Source organism: Rhinolophus sinicus, chromosome 8, assembly GCF_057876585.1.
Source record: "Rhinolophus sinicus isolate RSI-liver-muscle chromosome 8, RSI-T2T, whole genome shotgun sequence".
Lineage (NCBI taxonomy): Eukaryota > Metazoa > Chordata > Mammalia > Chiroptera > Rhinolophidae > Rhinolophus > Rhinolophus sinicus.
The window spans coordinates 14874516-14887898 of record NC_142508.1 but is presented as its reverse complement, the minus strand read 5'-3'; the positions used below and the strand labels follow the sequence as shown (position 1 = coordinate 14887898).

The 13383-nt window shown below is 54.5% G+C and overlaps 1 protein-coding gene across 1 annotated transcript in view; it reads right to left on the bottom strand.

Annotated features, from left to right (window-relative positions):
- Positions 1 to 13383, bottom strand: part of PLXNA4 (plexin A4) — a 415019-nt gene that overhangs the window by 28797 nt on the left and 372839 nt on the right. The window contains exons 23-25 of the mRNA XM_019751040.3: positions 11817 to 11883; positions 10847 to 10993; positions 6754 to 6913 (exon numbers count right to left, since the gene is read on the bottom strand). Of these exons, the coding sequence (XP_019606599.3) occupies positions 6754 to 6913; positions 10847 to 10993; positions 11817 to 11883 (374 nt within the window). The remainder of the gene's footprint in view (positions 1 to 6753; positions 6914 to 10846; positions 10994 to 11816; positions 11884 to 13383) is intronic.

Below are 13383 nucleotides of genomic sequence, written 5' to 3'. Positions count from 1 at the left end.
GAAAATGAAAGCCCTGGCCTTTGAAGGGTTGCCTGTGTAGGGCTGTGTGGGAGAACAAAGAATCGGGGCCAGGTGACAGGAGCTGCAGGGAGGTGAGCTGCTGTGGGGGGGGGGGTCTGCGGGCCTGGGGTGTGGGGAGGCTGCCTGGGCTGAATGCAGAAGGGCGAACAGGCACAGGGCTTTGCCTCACTGGCAGGGGATGGACACTCAGATCCAAAGGTGCCATTTATGTGACACATCTAGGGACCCGTGAGTCTGCACCCTTGTGGGACACAGTAGAAAAGAGAGGCTGGACACACACACGCAAGTCAGGAAGGTGACTCAGGAGCAAGCTGGCATGCCACACACGGCGTCTGGGGTTGAGCTTAGGGCCACAGAAACGGGGGTGGGGGTGGCGGTGAATGAGAAGGGGTGGGGAGCCCCACCAAAGGGAGTGGGCTAAGGTGGGGGGGCGGGGATGTAGGTGTAAGGCATGGCCAGGAGATAGGCCAGGGCGCCTCAAGATACCATGGGGGCGAGAAGGTGGGAACGCCATGGTGTCCCCAAGGTTGTGAGGTGTCTGGGGAAAAAGTGGGGGTTCGTCTGCAGGCCGACCCTGGAAGGGGACACTGACACCAAGCACATGACTGGCCTGGCTCCTGGAGGGTTCCCTACCACCAGCAGCTGCTCCCCTGAGAGGCAAACCCTCCCCTGGGGTGCATAACCCCTCATTAGCTCTGACTCATGGTCTGTGCGCGCAGGTGGGAACATGGAACATACACACACACACACACACACACACACACAGACATGGGCACACACTCAGACACACACATGCTCATGCACACTCATCCATGCACCATATTTTACGCAGGCCGGGGACCCTGAAGGCTTTATAACACCACCCCCTCTAGCCCCAGTCCAGTCTTTCTGCCGCCGTCTCTCCTCAGACCCATCACAGGAATTTAGGAGGAGCCAGCCGACCAAAAAGGGCAAGGGGGGAAGCAGATGCCCTCCAGGTGGGTAGAGTTGGCTGGGTCAACCCTTATGGTCCATGAGGGAGGGACACCACAGTGAGAGGCCTGCCCGCCACCCCAGGCCACCTTTCCTCACCTTGGCGGCACCTGACAACAGGTTCCCGTCAGGAGCACACGCCCAACCTGCATATGACCCACTCTACTTCCAAACACAGGGTCCCGAGCGTAAGGCTAGGGGAAGAGACATGAGTCGGCTGCACACCTGTCAGCAGGTGAGCCCCAGGAGACACCTGGCACAGAGCCCTGAGACCCTCCACACCCAGCCACTCCAAAAGGGGGGAGCATCACAGAACAGCTGGGAGGGGCTCAGGGTCACTGCAAACCAGATCAGAAAATTGACCTGGGAGTGAGAGGGGGGACCATCTAAATATGTCTTGTGAAAAAAAAAATATTGAGAGCAAGTTCTAAAACATAAAATAACTGAACTATGAAATGTGGTGTTTCAAAGAAGAAAGTCCTACATAGAACTGTGCCGCCAACTGTAAAGGTCCCAGCACTGGCTAGTTGTTACTTAGGGACGTCTGGGAGCTAAAAGTATATGAACGCCGTGCTCTGCCACTCGATTTACGAGAGATGAGCGAGATCTTCATGGATAATCTTGAACATGGAGCACAGAGACGCTAGTGTCACTTAGGCAGCATGCTGGGTCAAAGAAGAGTTAAAAAGGCAGGTGGGGGGTGGTGGGAGGAGAAAAGGTGACCCTGGTATTCAGACGCACGGCACCAAGAGAAAATTGCTAACTCTGACCTCTCTGGCAGCTCCTGCCCGGCAGCCCAGTGCCCTGCGCCAGGCTCCAAGCACAAAGGACAGACACACTCACAATCCAATTTGTTACACTTCCACCTTCCAGGGAGAGAGGGAGGTGAAAGAAAAAAAGAAAAAAAAATCCCATTATCTTTATCTGTCCTTCCCATCAGGTGCAGCAGAAAATGCAAACTGGGGAGACGGCTGCTGTGAACTCTTTATATTTCACTCAGAAGATAGTGTATCTTTTTATTGCATACAGGAATTACTTATTTGAAAAAATATATCCTTTCAGCAGGACTTGAATGGCAAGACAGAGGGGGTGGCGGAGTTGGGGGTAGGTGGCTATTGATAGAGCATTTGCATTAAACCAGAGGAATCTCTGGAGGTCAACACCTGCTGAAGAGACTGGAGGGAGGAAGTGGGTGTTCTCGCCAGCTCCCTGCTGTGTGACCGGGGCCCATGCACTGTGCCTCTCTGAGCTGCAGGTTCTTCTGTGCGGTGTTTCCTCTGGGAGAGCAGGGAGGAGACCAAACGATTCCCATGGCTCAGAAAGAGGGCTGTCCTGCCTTCCGCTACTCTGTGGAGATGAGGAAATCCTCCTAGGCACATTGGCACCCCCATGCCTGGCACAGAGCTTGCCCCAAAGTAGCCTCCCCTGATGCAGAATCGCGTGATGCCAGGGGGTACAGGACATAGAGCTGGTGGGGACACCCTCATGTGTAGCAGAGTGGGGTGCCCTCAGCAGGGAGAGCTCCCAGGGACCACCTGCCCCAGTACAGCCCCCACACCTGCCCTGTGATATCTTTCCTTCCCTAGAATCCAACAGACCGAAACGCAGGTCGGTCACCCCTGTGCCCTTCACTTTGGCTCCCGTGATGGTTAATTTTACGTGTCAACTTGGCTGGGCCAAGGCACCCAGATATGTGGTCAGACGTGACTCTGAATGTCTCTGTGAGGGTGTTTTGGGAAGATAAACATTTACATTGGGGGACTCTGAGTGAAGTGAGTTGCCCTCCAGAATGGGGTTGGACCTCATCCAATGAGGTGAAGGCCTGAAGAGGACAAAAGATTGACCTCTCTGAGCAAGAGGGAATCCTGCCAGCAGACAGCCTTTCCACTTGAATGGCAACTGGCTCCTCCCTGCGTTTCCAGCCTGCTGGTCTACCTTGCAGAGCTGGGGACTTGCCTGCCTCCATGCTACTGGCAGGAACGCTTGCGTCCCACCACAATTCGTATTGAAACCCTAACCCCCAATGTGATGGTATTTGGAGGTGGGGTCTTTAGGAGGCGATCGGGTCATGAGGGCAGAATCCTCATGAGTGTTTAGAGCCCTTAAAAAGGGGGCCCCCGAGGACCCCTCGCCCCTTCCACCACATGAGGACACAGTGAGAAGGCGCCAGCTAGGAAGAGCCTCACCGGACACCAAATCTGCCAGCTGCTCTTTGCAAGCCACTTAGTCTGTAATGCGTTAGAGCAGCCCAAACGGACTAAAACTCCATCGTCACGTGAACCAATTCCTTCAAATAAATCTCTCTCTCTCTCCCCTCTCAGTACTCACTACTTTATCTCTCTATTTATCTATACCTACACATCTACACGTCCTATCTGTGTCTCGGGGGACCCCTGACTCATACAGTTCTCCACCTTAGTTCCTTAACGCCTAGAAAAGTCTGGGGGAGGGGCAGAGGGGGAGGGGTGGGAGAGCTTCAGTCTAAGAACCAATGTGTCTGGAATAAGGGGCCAAGCCAGGGGCCTCGGTGATGACAAAGGCAGGGGGAAGGGGTGCAGCTGCATTTACTGGGGACAATTACTTGGGACAATATCTTTGCTTCCTTGTGAGCTGACAGGAGTCCTTGCCTTGCCAGGAGGCCGCATCCGAGGGGTGGGCAGTCTTTGCCCAATACCCTCCACCATGGGAAGAGGAGGCATGGGGGGGGGGAATGAAGATGGGGGAGGCCTGGCAGTGTCGCCCTGGCTTCTGCCCAATGCATGCGGCTGAGTGAGCCCTCTCCCTGCATGTACGCGCTGTCCCTTCAGCGTAGATTAATTTTTGATCACAATCACACCTTACATTTGTAAATTGCTTTTAGGCTTTCAAAGCACTTTCACCTAGATGATGGGAAAAACTCGCCTTGCCTCCCTCTCCACTTGGGGGGATCTAGACGCTGAGTCTAATTGTGTGGAAGAAGCATGTGGGTTTCTGAGGAGGCCCCCCTTTCCTTGTTATGCAATCTGGCTTTGGCAGAAAGAAGGCCGGAGCATTGGGGGCAGCTCCAAACCCAAGATTTAATTGAAAAAACAAAAAGGATATTCCTCAGAAAAGCGCCCATCATGGGAGGGCTTTGTGAGGCGTTTTACATGATGCCCCTTCCCTGGGGGGATGAGCCCTGAGGCTCAAACTGCCCAGCACCCCTTCTTTGGCTTCTCCCCCTTCGCCTTCCCCTGCTGGGGATGCCCTGTCCCCTCAGGGTGGCCCCTCGGTGCTCCCGAGCTGCACCTGTGACAGGAGAGGTGGCCCCCGTGTCCAGAGCATGTTGTCACGGGAGACCCAGCCCCTCTGAGGAAGTCGGCGGCCTGTCCCTGGCCTGAGCAGCTCTGCACTTGAGACAGTGCCCCCCCCCCCCGCCCCCGCTCCGGGCAGGTGAACCTGCTTGCAGATGGAGCTCCCTTAGCCGGAGGGGACAATGATGTTGACCAGTGCTGGCTCCTGCCCTTCCTGAGAGCCATCAAGTGTTTAAGCCACCACAGGATGGATGCGCTTTTCACCACCCATCCGCCCTTTTCTGGGAAGGAAAAGTGGGCATTCCAGGGCATGCACGGAGTCTCGAAGCTTCAGCTGGAGGCTGATGGAGCCACCTGCCACCCCATCGCGGGAAGTCGCCGCATTCCCCAGTACCAGAAGCACAGGATTCTACGTGTACCCGCACACAGGAGCTCCCTCTGCGTGCTGGCGCCGCCTTTCCCAACTCGCCTTCGGGCGTGGAGGTTCTTAGAACAGGTCCTCCCCTTGGCCCCACTTGATCAGGGTCATTCTCCCGCTCAGTTTGCAGAGAAGGACACTGAGAAGCCAAGGGTGGCCAAGGCCATGGCTCCCAGAAAAGCAAGAGGAATGGTGGGTGCTCCCTGGCTACCTGAGAAAATGCAACCCTCCCAGGGAAACCCCTGGTGGAGCAGGCCGCTTAATTGTCCGGGGGTGGGGAATGCAGGGTCTCCCTCCACAGTGACTTTTCTCTTCCACTGGTTTGTAACAAGCCCTTTCATGGCATCTGTCTGTGGGAGCCTCACAGAGTCACCCACACGCAGACACGAATGTCCTCTCCGACTCTCAGGACCAGTGTCCCTGGACACACATGTGGACACACCCACCCACTCATATTCCCTCCCTCCCTCCTTCCCTGAATCTTTTCCTTCCTTCCTTCCTTCCTTCCTTCCTTCCTTCCTTCCTTCCTTCCTTCCTTCCTTCCTTCCTTCCTTCCTTCCAGAAACAACCTACACAGACACCTCCAAAGTGAAGGTGCTCGCCCAATCTCTCTCCCCGAGCATCGGAGCTCTGGGCACAGGGCCAAACAGACACACCCACCAAGAGTCTAGCAGGAGGAGAGGGGGGCAAGGGAAGCAGCAAGGATTGAGGTGAGTTAGCAGAACTTCCGGTCCTGCATCTTTGGGCATCAGAACTTGGGTGGAGTGCAGTGGGAGGGGATGAAAATGTGCTGTGGATTATAGAAAATAGCACAGGTGCCCATCCGTCTTAGACGGCTTACCCGAAGCCGGCTTAGAAGCCAGATGGATGGATTCGGGGCCTCTGGAAGTCCTCCTAGCCCTATGTTGCCACAAATCCTCCGACGTAAGTACATACACACATGCTGTGTTTCCCCGAAAATAAGACCTAGCCAGACCGTGAGCTCTAATGCGTCTTTTGGAGCAACAATTAATATAAGACCCGGTCTTACATTATATAAGGCCGGGTCTTACATTACAGTAAACTAAGACCGGGTCTTATATTAATTGTTGCTCCAAAAGACGCATTAGAGCTGATTGTCCGGCTAGATCTTATTTTCGGGGAAACACAATAAACGCTCTTCTCTCCATGCCCAGGATCAACACACAGACGCATACCATTTACTTACCAGTACTATCCTCATAACCAGTAACAGCAGCCGCCCACACTTATGAAGTATGTACTATGGGCCAGACATTTAGAGGTTTTACATGCATCACCTCATTTCATTCTTACAACAAGGCACACACTATTATCTCCATTTCATAAGCAAGAAAACTAAGGCACAGAAAGGTTAAGTAACTTGACCAAGGTCACACAGCTAAGGCTTGGCAGCTCCAGGACTCACATGCAGGTGTGTTTGACACCATCCCATGATGCCAAACGGCCTCTCTGCAGCCCTGGGACTCCCTGCTAGGATTTCCCCAGGCAGATATCTGATTAAACACTCAGCAAACCGTAACTGGGTCTAAGTACAGCTGGCCCTAAGCGGCGCGCCCTTGTTTAGATAGGCTATGCGATCTATTCATGGAACATTCAAATAAAATGTCATCCTACTCCCTAGTAGGCTGTCAGAGCTCATTTTTCTCTATTCTTTCCTTCATCCTCCATCACTGACCCAGATCCCTCATGCCTGAGGTAGTCAGCAAAAATTACAGGACAGAACAGAGGGGAAAAAAAGGCAGAGCCTGGGGCACAGCGAAGGCAGTGGCAAGACCTCAGACCACACAGATCAGATTAAATCCCCCTCACAGCAGATATGACACCGCCACGACCACCCCTCGGCTGCTTAAAAGACCCCAGCGGCCATCAGGCGGCCAGCAGACTGCGGCTCCCTCTCTGCTGCTTTTTGCTCCCTCAGTGGCCATGAGAGCACAGCCTCTGGGCTCCTGGGGGCTGTGCATACCTGCTACCTGCACCGCAGCTGCACTGGTTGGTAAAAGCAGCTTCCGACCACTCCCAGGACAGCCCCTGGGTGGGCAGCCTACTCACCCAGGTCCATATCTGCAGCCTTGGGCCGGTGAGAGCAGGGCACATTCTTGAAGATGGCGTCCAGAATCTTCTCCTTGACCTGAGTGATGGTGTCACAGTTGAGGAGCTTCACTGGGACCTCGGGGTTGTTGACATTGTCAGGGTTGACACAGCTCAGGACCTGGGGGCGGGGGTAGAGGAGGCGCGTGGGTGGGGGCCGGGGAAGAGCCCCGAGATTCCCAGCCACACTCGGGGCCCCTGTCCTGGCCAGATCCGCCTCTGCAGGTGGGACAGCAGAGGGGTGGGGGCAGCCCAGCCCAGCTGTGTTCCCACCAAGCCCTCCTGCCCTTCCCGTCCTCCAAGCCGCGGGCAGGTGCCGCGGCTTCCGAGTCATTGCCGGAGTAGGAGCTGCACACGGAACAAACGTCATTAAAATCCTTATTTTTTCCAAAGAGAACAAAATACGAGGAGGCAGTGGGGGATGTCTGCATGGCGATGGGCACTAATGCATGCCCACGCCCACGCCCACGCACGCACAAGGCACCTTGTCAGGGGCACATCCAGGCCCTGCCCACCTCGGAGACCCCCTGCCTCCCTCCGTGTGCATCAGCCCTCTTTCTTGTCACTCTCTCGCACACACACTCGCACTCATGGAAATCTGGCTTCTTTCTCAAAAGATTGAGGTTTCGGGCTGCTCAGAGGTTGCAGAGGCTGTAAGAAGCATAATGTGCTCTCTAAAACTAAAAGGATGCTATTTCAAAATTGCCGGTTCAGGCCACCTGAGATCCCTTCCTGGCTCTGAACCTGAAACTGTGTGTTGGGGGAAGCGGACACCCGGGCTCAGGGCCTCAATGTCTCTTTTTGGAACGAGTCAGAAAAGTTACGACTCGGCTTTCGGCACCTTTAAAAAGTGCTGGGCTGTTTCCAAAGGCTTTTCTTCTCTTGCTGTTCTCAGAGTGGGCTCTGTGTACATGGATGAGACTGTGTGGGATGCTGGGTGAGCCACGGTGGAAGGGGGTGGGTGCTGGGTGCTGCCAGGCAGCCACGCCATGCTGGGCTCCGGCACCCACTCCCTGATGCTGTTGCCGGAGCCCTCTGTGCCTCTCCTCTAAAGTCTTGCTGCAACCCCCGACCCCCGACCATTTCCCAACTGCATGTCTGGTTTGCAGACTCAGACAACAGCCTTCCTCCACCGCCACCCCCTCCTGCTCCATGTGGTGGCAATCAGAACCATGGCCCCTGGACAGCTGCCTTTCATTAGCAGCCAGACTGCTACAGGCTCAAATGGGGACATGCGTATTCCATTAAGGAGAAGAAGGAAAAAAAATCTCCTAAATCTATAAAACCAAACTCTCATTTTCAAAATGTCCTAATCTGCCCACAATGGTGGAAGGAACTCTCTGAAGCATATGTCCCCTCTGGGTGCCCTCTCTCGGCCACTCCTTCCTTTAAAAGTCTTGCCCCCCTCCCATCCCCCCTAGTGGCCAAGGTTTGTGCTGCCCCGGCCACCCGCTGCCCTGGCCACCCGATACCCTGTGCTCTGGGCCAACGGTGGGGCGGGGGGTCAGCCTCCCCCAGGGAGCAGCACAGCTCGGTTTGGGCTTCCTCCCCTGAGAGACCACGAGAGACCACACAGCAGAGGCTGTCGCCTAAGCATGCTCTCCTGGCACTTCTACGTGTCCCAGGGGTTCCTGGTGGCCCTGTGAGAATTCCATGCGCTGCTCAGGGCGTCCCAAAGAAGCAGCAGCGGTCCCACTGAGGGACAGGGTTCCCTTGCCACTGGCCAAGCCATAGGTCCAGCCAGAAGTTCCCGTCCCACCCCCACCCCCAGGGCCCTTGGCTCGTTTCTGAGCAAACTTCCCGGTGTGTTTTCCTGCTAGGTCAGTGTTTCTGAAACTTTAATGTGAGCAGAATGATGAGAGGTTTCATTAAAATGCAGATTCGGACTCAGGAGGTCGAAGATGGGGCTTGACATTCTGCACTGCGGAAGGCTCCCAGGTGAGCATGTGACATTCTAGCAGGCTCCCAGGTGATGCCCTGGTCTGAGTTCTACTATCAATCCAGTTAACCGCTCAACATTGAGGAGGGGCGCCAGCTATGAAGCCATGTGTCCTGGGGCCTCTCAGCGCCTGTCTCAGTCTTTGTGGCTTTCCCTCCTGCGCAGGATAAGGTCACCATCAGTCGACCTTAGGCGCCCTGGGCCCCTGCAGTCACTGCAGAATTCCAGCATAGTGTCTTTATATGTGATCCCTTCCTCTCGGAGTCTCTGGTCTGTCCTGCCCGCTGCTGGCTAACACACGTTCTCCCTCCCCTTCCTCACCAGCCTTAGGGCCACGCCCCTGCTGCATGTGGGAGTTTCCTTTCACGGCTAAAAGGTGGCTGTTCTATCTCCCGGCAGCCATTTCTTCTCTGGGCAAAACAATTGCCGTTTCTTTCCCCTTTCCTCATGGTGCCTCTTTCCCAAGTATTTCCACCTTAATGGATAAGCTTCCCAGACGCATTCCAATCTCCTCCCGTTCACTTTAAGTTGAGCTTACTGTGCTCACAATAGGTTGGCCTCCGGAATAAAGGATCCTGCAATTTGGGGACAGAGCCTTATTGAAACTCACTGTGTTGGATTCGCTATTGGGGAGCCACGGATGAGATGGGAAAGAAAGGCAGTGAAGGGGGGAGAGCTCAGGCAGGAGACATTTCAACAGTAGGTCTAGCTCATTAAGAAGTCTGTTCGGGTCTCTATTTTTGGAAGGATTTCTTTCCCCTTTTGCATTTTAATCAGAGCCTCTACCTCTCTTCTCAGGAGCAGCGCATGCCTGCAAGGAAGCAGGGGCTCCGGTCCCATGCTGGTGCTTTGAAGCCTCATCCACTGAGACAATCCTGGCAACTCTGTTAAGATGATTGGTGGGGTCCCTGAAGATGGAGTGACATAGGTGCGTCACGGTCACCTCATTACCAGACTGCAAGGACAAGTTTGTTCAGAGCGGCAGGGACTGGCCTCGGGGTCTGGGATTCACCCTGGTTCTCTGCCCCTGCCCGGCTCTGCCATGCCCAGCCTGGCCTGCCGTGGGCCTCATCTGCTCTGCGTGCATTTAAAATCCCATCTGTTCTCTGTCCTCCCTTCTTGGGTGCCACTCAAGCATCACTCCCAGGGCTCATCTTTTACCTTGTTTTCCCACTTTTCCTTCCCCTTTCTCTCCCCTTTCTTAGTGAAGGCCTGGTGGGGGATCACAACTCTCTCTAAAAACATCCAAGAGTGAGCTCCTTGGCCTGGAGAGATGGGGCAGCCACGGAACAGCATGGCAGGAACAAGGTGGCAGGGCCCCTGGGAGCCAGCAGCAGTGAGTGCTTACACTGGACTCAGCCCATTGCCTGCACAACTCCGGGAGCAACGTCCTACTGTCGTTCCTGTTTTAGTAGGTTATATGCTCCCTACATTTTCAGAAAAAGAAACCGAAACTCAGAGAGGTTAAGATTCACCCAAGCCACCCAGCTGGTCAGAAGCAGCGTCAGGGCTCCAATCCACCTGCCTGTTTCCAAGCCCCCCTGTTCCTATATGCTGAGCTTTGCTGCCTCCTAGGGCGACAGTTTCCATCAGGAGAGGGGGGTCTAACCTTGACCGAGAGGATCCCCACATTCCCTGGACAAACACCTTCACCACTAGGCCATCCTGGCCTCATATCAACAGCCTGGGTCATGGGCATCTTGGAATTTAGAGCCGTGGGCAGAGGTGGGCTTCAGAGTCATGAGGAACGCTTTCTGGCTTCCTCACCTTGGTGCCCCCACTCACTATCTGCACGGCACTGCTCACTGTCAACACTGGGCGAGCTGATGGGAAGGGATCCACTCAGCTGCTGCCAGGGTCTCCGGACCCCACAGTTCGGTTTTGCTGAAGTATTGCTCAGATGTGTCTGAGCAATACTGGTCTGCAAATCCAGATGCCCTGGTGTGGTGGGAGAGAGGCAGCCTGGGATGACAGGCACAGGTGGAAGACCTCGCAGAGGCCACACCTGGACAGGTGGTGTTTTCAGCATTTCCACCGTCCCCTCTGCAGGTGCGCGGCTGTGCAGGACCAAAGCCCGCTGACCAGAGCCAGGGGAAAGCTGGGAGGCTGGCTTACCAGGGTTTTGTAGTCAATCTGCTGGCGGATGAGCTTGTCCTCGCTCAGGGAGTAGCGGGCCTCGCCCGTGATGGCATCAATGGGCCCCTTCTCCATCTGTTGCTTGATGGCGCAGAACAGGGAGAAGAGGGGCTCCCCGGCACACTCCTGGGTATGGAGAAGAACAGGCTGGGCGGACGCTGGACCACCGGTGAGCAGAGTCCAGCCTCCCAGAGGCCCTGCTTCTTCTCCAAAGGGCTAGTCTGCTCCCGTTTCGGTTCCCTCCTCCTGCTCCCACCTGCTGTACTATTGGGTTTTCAGCTCCCTCCTTCAGAGAGGTGCCTCTCCTGGCCCATTGGACCCTAGCGTCCTCTCCCACTCTGACCTGTCCCCCGTTGTCCTACCATTCTCTCTTCTCCTCCCTGCCTCTTACCCCCTGTTCTGTTCCTTCTCCCCACCTCACCCCATCCCGCTTCCTCTGCAGCCCCATTTCTCTGAGGTCAGTCCTTGGTGGTGTGAACTCCTTAGCAAACAAGTTAATAACGGGACATCGGCAGCTCTTCCATCTCCCAGGTACATGGTCGGTTTATCTGCCGACACAGGTAGCTTCTGTACCTGGGATTCTTGTTGGCCTCAGTAAGTCTGGGGCTGGGAGAGGCAGGAGGGAGAGGAACAAGGAAAGCAGGGAAATAAGGGAAGGACTGCTTTTAGCGTAAGCTCACGCAGGGTCCTCTTGGAGGCGTATCTCCCTTCGCCAGGGAGAAAGCAGCCCGCGGGCATATATGTCTCAAGTTAGGACTGAGTGTGAGGCTCTGTCTTCCAAGATGGGCAGGAGCCTGTTCCCTTAATGCATTTCTCGGTGGGGTTCTAAGAGCCTGGCCCTGGGGAATGTGGAGTTGGGGGCCATGGAGGGAAATGGGGCAGGCCGGGGAGGATGCGGGCTGATGGGGAAACTGAGGCAAGGTCAGCAATAACCCCACAGCCATCCTACCTTGAGGAACTTGTAGAGCAGGAAGGTGAACCAATTGGTCAACATCTTCTCGGCCACTGACTCAGTCCTGTCACCCGTCACCCAGGGAACCGGCAGAGCAAGAGAAAGACAGAAACAGCTGGTCAGACCCCAAGGGCTGGGAAGGCAGGGGAAGCAGTCTGCACGGGTCTCGCTGCTTAAGTCTTTCAGGCCAAATCTAGAGATCCTAAAAAATACCTGAGTCCACAGACTCCTAGACACCTCGTAGTGATAAGACAAGCTTTGCCTACAAAGCTGGGAGATGACATTCTGGGCGTCTGGCTCCTGGCTGGGTTCTGGTGGGAATGGGTTACAGCAGCTCTGTCCAATAGCACTTTCTGGGATGATAAAATGCTTCCGTTCGGTGCTGTCCAGGGTGGTAGCCACCAGCCACATATGCCTACAGAGCACTTGAAATGCGGCTAGTGTATCTGAGGAGCTGAATTTTTCATTTGCTTTACCTTTCAATAATTTAGATTTAAAAAGTCACATGTGGCTTGTAGCTATCACATTGGGTAGCACAACCTCAGAGACCTTTATGGTTCCTTTGTGTGAGCAAAGAAAAACACAAAACCTGGGGAGATGCTATTTTGGCAAGGGAAAGAAAGGAAGGTGGCAGGAGAAGTGGACCACGGTACAAAGGCCAGATACATTAGACTGACCCCATCACCTAAGCTGAAGACTCTCATGGCTGTCAGCAATATGGCGCTTTATTCCGAGCTCATCCCGAGAGATGCCAAAATTGCCCTATTTTAAAGGCTTCCACATACTTTGGAACTTCCCCATGTGAAGCATTTTAGTGTTTCAAATGACAGGAAGTTCCTTCTTGAGCCTAACTTGCATCTTTCATGCTGCTACCACAGTCCATTTATTCTTTTACTCTGGAAACGAAGACACTGCAGCAGTGTTCCTGGCCCGAGACCACTTTGCTTGCATACATGTAGAGAAAACAAACTATATTCAAACTTGCACTCAGTGTGTAGCCAGCTCCGGAGAAAAACCAGCCCATCTAGGCATGTTTAGATAGAGTTAAAAGTTGTGGTTGCCCGAAGATACTAAAATCCCAAGGCAGCTGAGCAGCTGCCAGCACAAAATGAAGCTGAGAGGAGAAAAGAAGGAAGACTATTGATAGGAGCGGGGCAGCCAAGGGCAAAAAGAAAAGGAGAGGGGGAGGGCAGAAGGGAGGGCATCTGGGAGAGAGTGAATGGAAAACAAGAAGAGGAGACATACAGATACAGAGCAGGACCATGCCGGGAAATTGCCGGTGGGAACTCTTGACACGGAGGCGGCAACCTTAGAATTATGCCGGTGGGTGGCTGCGTGGTGGAAGTAAAACAAAAATCAAAATGCTCTGTCTTGCTGCTTCCAAGCCTGTGTGATTGCTCCCGCATGGAGCAACCTTTTGCAGCTGTGCAGGCAAATGCCCACTGCACCAGGAGAAAGACTGGAATCAACTCTCAGAACGTCAAATCTATGCACTGGACCAAGCGGGAGGTCCTCCCTCAGACCCAGAGACCAAGGACAGGAGGCAGACGGTAAATGGTGACCC